General features: G+C 31.5%; 1 protein-coding gene across 5 annotated transcripts in view; it reads right to left on the bottom strand.

Moving 5' to 3' along the window:
- The window catches only part of LOC111575976 (thyroid hormone receptor alpha), a 283,113-nt gene that overhangs the window by 18,459 nt on the left and 257,503 nt on the right, over positions 1–7,151 (bottom strand). For all 5 annotated transcript variants that reach the window (XM_023281440.3, XM_055004866.1, XM_055004867.1 and 2 more), the window contains one exon: positions 496–754. In XM_023281440.3, the coding sequence (XP_023137208.1) occupies positions 496–754 (259 nt within the window). The remainder of the gene's footprint in view (positions 1–495; positions 755–7,151) is intronic.

The raw sequence follows: 7,151 nt of genomic DNA, 5'->3' as shown, positions 1-7,151 counted from the left end.
AGCACTGTTTTCAGACTTTTTACATGCACACAAAAGCAGCTAAATAACACTGAAGGCACCTTAAAAAGCAGAATATGGGCTCTTTAACAGCCTGTAATTTGTGGACACTCTGCTCAAGATTACTTTGACATCCTCTATATTTTTGCATCCTATTAATTCATGTCCTCGATCCAAGAAAGCGTCGGCTTACTGTCGGACAGTGAAAAAACCGACTGTGACGGCTTTTTAATCATACTGATTTCCTTCTCTCAGGACTGAATATGGACTTTTATCTTCAGACTGTAATTACATTTTGATTCACAATAGGCTACAATACATACTACGAACTGTGGCGGGTAATGACTTCGAATGTGTCATGGAATTGTGTCTCCAAGGGCACCGAAGACGGAAAATTTGCATTTATATTACATCAAACTAAAATGATACAGTACCAGTCATGTCTGGTGGTGGAAGTGGTAGAAAAAAAAGCCGAACAAATAAGTTTTTTAAGTTGACCTGAGCTCATGAGCAGCACGGCCTGCAGCAGCGCCACCTCCGTGTCGTCCAGGTTGAACTGCGCCAGGCTCTTGCCCAAATCGAAGATGGCGTCCGACACCACGCCCAGCCCGCCGTTCTTCAGCTGCTCGCGCTTCACCGCCATCTCGCCGCTCAGCGTCAGCGTCTCGCTGTCTGGGTCGTAGCGCATGGCGGCTCGCAGCGACATGATCTCCATGCAGCAGCCCTTCAGCAGGATGATCTGGTCTTCACAAGGCAGCTGAGGGACAGAAAACACGGTTATTTTTACTGTTTATGCAAATATATTCTACACTTTCCACTTCTAAACAGTTGCGTTGTCATATTGAACACGAATGAAGCTGTAAAAATGGTTAAAAAGGACATTATAGTGGATTTATAGGCGTGTTTTTATGTGATATTGTCTATTTTTATTGTCTAATTATACATATATTAATTTTACTGTCTTTTGGCATTTATTTATTTACTTATTTATGTATCTATGTTATTCACTGTTATTATTATTATTATTGTTGCTTCTAGCCTTGTCTTTATGGTTTTACCTTCTATTTTCTTTGAATCCACTTGTTCTTTTATCATTTTTATTTCTTTTATGACTTTATCTGGTGTTGTTGCATTGATTTATTTTGAAAATCTTTTACCACATTTAACTTGTTTCTATTTTTATTGTCTAATTTATTTTTTATTTTCTTATTTATTCTCCTTTACCCTTTATTTAGTTACGTAGTCTTCTGTTTATGGTTTTGCCCTCTATTTTCTTTTATCCTACTTGTTTGTGGTTTTCTTACTTGGATATAACATTTTTGGCTCTTTTATTATTTTATTTGTTGTAGTCATATTGATTTATTTTGAAAAGCTTCTACCATGTTTAACTGTGTTGTTCCACTTTTGCCTCCAAAGTCTTTTTCTTCTGTTGTTCAATGGTCTTCCAGAACATGTTTCTTTGTTTGACCTGTAAACTCTGTTTTTAAAAAGGGTTTATTATTAATAAATATTATAATTTTAACAAAATTAAATGTTTTCTCAACAGTAAGAAATACTGCAAGTAGTGTTTTCTTGTTTAATTGACAGATGAAGTTGTGGAATATAAAGGAAAAAATCTATGAAAGCGGAAAAAGGACAAATTCTTCTTATGAATTCGGTTTTCCTTTATTATCTGCTTTTAGCCGTTTTTGTGTCTTTATTAGAAACAGTCTAGAAAAACAGGAAACATGGGAAGTAAAATGCAGGAAATGAAACACAACAAATGGTCCCATTGGTTGGGATTTAAACCTGTTACTTGTTACTTAAGACATTCACGCCTCTGAATTATAAACCCTGACAACTTGTCCATTGGTTTGCCCCAATTTGGTCCATTTTCTGCATAAATTCAGATGTTTGTCAGATAACTTATTGCAGCATTGCAGTATTTAGGTAAAGCTTTAACAATAAACATACAACGAGTAGATTTATGGACGCATGGACACTAATGATTCTGTCGTCGCCAGGTTGATTTGTTGGCCGATGTACTGTCAATTGACCAAATTCTCATTGGTTGGACAGTCCCTGGTGTTACTTTCATCAGGAAAAAATCAGCCTTCCAGGTTTAAGCCATTACTTTTGTCGTCAGACTATCTGGGAAACACCCCCACGTTTTCACAACTTGGCCAGCCTAACGAAGACTACTGGTAAAGGATTGCCAGTTATCAGCCCGGTGAAATATCAGATCCTATCTTCAGCCTTTTTTACCCAAATATTGTTTATTTTGTTGGACAGAATTCCAATAAAATAAATCAGTTTATAAACGTGTTACTTCAGCTGCCTCCATCTGGAATCACAGCTCCATTGAAACACATCATAAGGTGTTACCAACACTGAAGAATAAATGGTGAAATCTCCGTTGTAATCAAATGTAAATGAACAAAAGCATTTGTGTGAATTCTCACACCAGGTTTTTCAGTGTTGCTGCACATTTATATCGATTTCTGCTGCGGTTTCTTGGCAATTCTTTGTGCGAGATAAGATGTAAGATGGCAAAGACCCCAATAAACCAGCTCAAATGGAAAAAAAATACATGAAAAATACACATGTAACTGTCCAGATACACATTTTTAAATGGAAAATCACATAAAACTGCATAAAATATTACAAAAGTCTGGACTGAGTTGGATAATAGACCCCAAAAATGTTAACTTTTCACACTGGAACCAATATAACTAGCAATTAATACACTAAATTAGGGTTAGTTTAAAGAATATAACTGAGGAAATACTGCTAATAATTCAAAAAATACATGAAATTTAACCCAAAAAAAAAAAGAATGAAGATGTAATAAAACCTTCATTCAGGGTTCCGTAGGTTTTCATTTTGGTTAAATTCAACAGATTAACTTTGATCTTTGCACATCCTACATAAATTATTAGTTTAATTTAATAAAATATTGTTCTGTTCATATGGTAAACTGTATTTCTGTCTTTTTTTATGGTCCTGCGAGCCACATTGTGCTAAAAATCAGTATTCTTGCTCAATAATAATTGGTATTAACCATTAAAAACCACACTAGTGAACCCATAGCTGCTAGATTTCACTTTTTAAAAACATTTGCTACAAGTTGGCTGCAAATTAAATGGCATTGTGTCAAAGGGTAAGTTTTTTTTTTTTTTTTTTTTTTTTTAACATTTTTAAATTGAAAATCAGATAAAACAGCATGAAATATTACAAAACTCTGGACTGAGTTGGATAATAGACCCCAAAATGTCAACTTACGACACCGGAACCAACATAACTGGCAAATTAATACACTAAAGTAGGGTTAGTTTAAAGAGTATAACTAAAGAAATAGTGATGATAATTCAAAAAATACATGAAATTAAAAAAAAAAAAACTGCATAAATATGAAATAAAACCTTCATTCAGACTTCTGTAGGTTTTCTTATCATAGCTTATTTGATGAAGTATCTCTTTATTAATCTATTTCTGTCTTTTTCGTGGCATTGCGAGCCACACTGTGCTAAAAATTTGTCTTCTTGGTTACTAATAATTGGTATTCACTATTAAAAACCCCATTGGTGAACCCATAACTGCCAGATTTGACTTTTTAAAAACATTTACTAGAAGTTGGATCCAAACTAAATGATGTTATGTCAAAAAAGTCAACTGTACGGCTGCATTTTGTGCCAAGAAAACAAGTTTAAACTTTGCAACCAACAGTTTTTACGTGACAGTTCAATAACTGACATGAAAGACCATCTAAAAACATTAAAATCATTATATTTCTATATAGTTCTTATGCTACAGTCTTATTTTCAGAAATCATAGATATATGTGCAGCCAATTTGCTTCCAATCTGTTTTTATCTTGTCTACATTATAAATAACCAGGTTTAAATGGTGCAAAGTGCTGAAAATATGAGCTTTTAATGCTGATTTTGAATTCAATTAGGCGAATAAAAGCAGCAGGTGAAGCTTTAATTGGTTGAAAAGTTCTAACGTTGGCGAATTTTGGGATTAATCAGCTCCAAATTGGGCTGGAGTCAGATTGTGGCCGCTTTATGAAGTCATTTGTTAAACTGATGAAGTGTGTTTGGATTCTCGGTGGAGCACATTTACATTTCTTCATTTATGAGACGGATGTTTGACGTCAGATCGCTCATTTCGCTGCTTTAGTTTTTACGTTATCGGATCTGGAAGCTGCTTCGTTCTGAGCTCCAGACTCGTCCTTTAAAGAGGGATCCAGTAAAACGAACAGCAGAGGAGGAAAAACACCGGAGCAGAGGGAGGCAGAGACGTTTCTGCTGCTGATGAACACAGATTGTGACTGATACAGCTGATTTACATGGATATTAGAGACGCTGGGTTAAAACCCTGTTTGATTAAATCTGCAGACTGAATTAATCTCACCTTCATGTCAGCTTGTTTCCTTCTTCATCGATGCTGAGCAGATTAATTGTCTTTTATTGCTCTGATTTGTCTTTTCTAACTAGGGGGATTAAAGTAAATGCTTCGAATGCATTTACTGCTGAAAGCAACAGATTAATTTTTAGCAGCTAAATGAGTTCTGGCTTTTGTTTCTCTTATTAATTCATAACAGGTTCATTCCTGCACCTCTTTCATCAGATAAAAATGCTTTCTTTCCTATTAAGTCTATTTTAAAGAAAAGAAAATACATTAAACATTACTGACCATAAATTCACACTATTTTTTATTGTATTTAAATCAGGAAAAAGCTGAAAAAATATTTTATTGAATATTTTATTGTTATGTAAACAGCTATTTTATGCATTTGTGTATTTTAAGGTTTTAAAAAATACATAAATATTTTTTAAACTGTTATTTTACAGATTTTTTTGCTTTGTTAAATTGCAAATACTAATTCATTGTTTCACAAGTTTTGCCATAAAATTACACTATTCTTTATATTGTATTTAAATCAGCAAAAAGTCAAAAAACAAACATTATTTTACAGATATCTGTCATTATTAGGAATAAAATCTATGTATATTAGAACTTTTTAAAAATAATTATTTAAAGAAAAATATTGGTAGGGATTGGAAATTGGTAAATATATTTTTTATTATTTTATTAAACATTTTATTAACTGTTATTTTATGTAATTATGTATTTTACCGTTTAAAAAAGTTATTCATAACTTTTCAACTGTTATTTTACAGATTTTCCCGCTTTGTTAAATTGCAAATAGATTCATTCATTGTTTTACTGTAAAATTACACCATTTTTGACTTAAATTAACAAGAAAATAGTAATTGGCAGATATTAGTCAAAATAAAAAAAATATTTATTTTAAGGCTCAAAAATTATACATTTTACATTTATTGTTATTTTTGTAAAAAAGAAAAATATTTTGAGATTTATAAAATGATTAACACATTTTTCAAACTGTCATTTCACAGATTTTCCTTGTTTTTATCATATTACTGATAACATCTAGTAAAAAATATTAATTTAAGTCATAACAAGAAATAATGTCCACTTAAAAAAATCTATATTTCTTTACATTAATTACTTTACCATAATTTTTAAAAAATTAGCAAGGAAAGACCATTCTACATCGATTGTTTTTGTTAAAGAAAAAATGTATATTCTAAGGTTTAAAAATGAGAAATAATTTTTTAACTGTTATTTTACAGATTTTTCACATCTAGTAAAATGGCAAATAATACTGAGCAAAAATTATTAATTTATACATTAATCATAAAAAATGATCAATACTTTTGATTTATTAAATTACAGAAAATATCTAGTGAAAAACATTAGTTTATGCTTTAATCATAAAAATGGTCAAAACTAGAAGCAATGTCAATTTTTTACAGTAATATAACAGTAAATATCATAAAGTTACTATTATTTTTACTCCATTTAAATTAGCAATGAACGACTATTCTACAACATTTGTTGTTTTTTTAAGAAAAAATATTTTAAGGTTTATAAAAAGATAAATATATTTTTGAAACTCTTATTTTACAGATTTTCAACATCAAGTAAAATTCCAGATAATATCTAGTAAAAACATTAATTCATACTTTAATCATAAAAAGGTCAAAACTAGAAATAATATCCACATTAAAAACATAGATTTTTTACAGTAATTTAACAGTAATTAATCGTTTGATTCTAAAATCTTTTTTTAGTCTGTTTAAATTACAAAGAAAATCAATTTGTTGTTATTTTAAAGGAAAAATATGTATTTTAAGATTTTAAAAAATGAGAAATAATTTTTAAAACTGTTTTTAACGGTTTTACAGATTTTCAACATCAGCTGTAAAAAAGAAACAGGCCAAATCCACATCAAAACCTTTATTTTTATAAATGGTAATTTGCTCTTTTTTTAACGTTTGCCCCTAAAATTATTATTTGTTATTGTATTTAAATAAACAAATGAGCCGACTGTGAATGAATCTCACCTTCATGTGAGCTTGTTTCCGTCTTCATTACTTTTTATTTGATTTCAGATTGTTTTTTATTGGCCTGATTCTCTTTAAATAAATGTTTTTAAAGCTTTTCCTGCTGCTCCAGATTCATCTTTAAACGGCTCCTCATCAGTAATTCACTGCAGCAGGTTCACCGTTTTCATCACATGGGACTTCTTTTTTTCATTTATTCTATTGTGAATAAAAGATAACACGTTAAACATTACTGATTATCTGCTCTGGTGTCTGGAATACAGAGTCCTTATCTGCTCCGGCTGAGAATTAATAGAAAATCCAGCGACAGTGTGAGGACTTTATCCAAGTTTACGCTGATTTGAATACTGGTATCCATCATGATGCTGAGATTTGTAGAATAACGGGACAATCGGAATAAATTCTGTTGTAAAATATGCAGATTAAAGAAACCTGTGTGTTCAGAACCGTCTGTGATTTATGGATCCCAGTTGGAACTTTTTCTCCTTGTGGCTGCAGATGTCCCAGCAGACAATAACTCACCCTGATAATTCTCTAATCACACGAGGTCTCATTAGCAGCAGAAACATGATTACAGGCTGCTAATTAAGGCCCAGCAAACAGCAGCTCTGATTGAAGAGGCTGATTCTGGGTTCATCTTTCAAGAGCACACTGTAAAAATGAATGTTTGTTTTCCAAGAATACCAACTAAAATCACAGAATAAAGTTCTCATTTACAGATTAACTGTAAAAACAACAA

Source organism: Amphiprion ocellaris, chromosome 18 (genome assembly GCF_022539595.1).
Source record: "Amphiprion ocellaris isolate individual 3 ecotype Okinawa chromosome 18, ASM2253959v1, whole genome shotgun sequence".
NCBI lineage: Eukaryota > Metazoa > Chordata > Actinopteri > Pomacentridae > Amphiprion > Amphiprion ocellaris.
The sequence above is the reverse complement of the archived record's forward strand: the minus strand, read 5'-3'. Positions and strand labels throughout refer to the sequence as shown.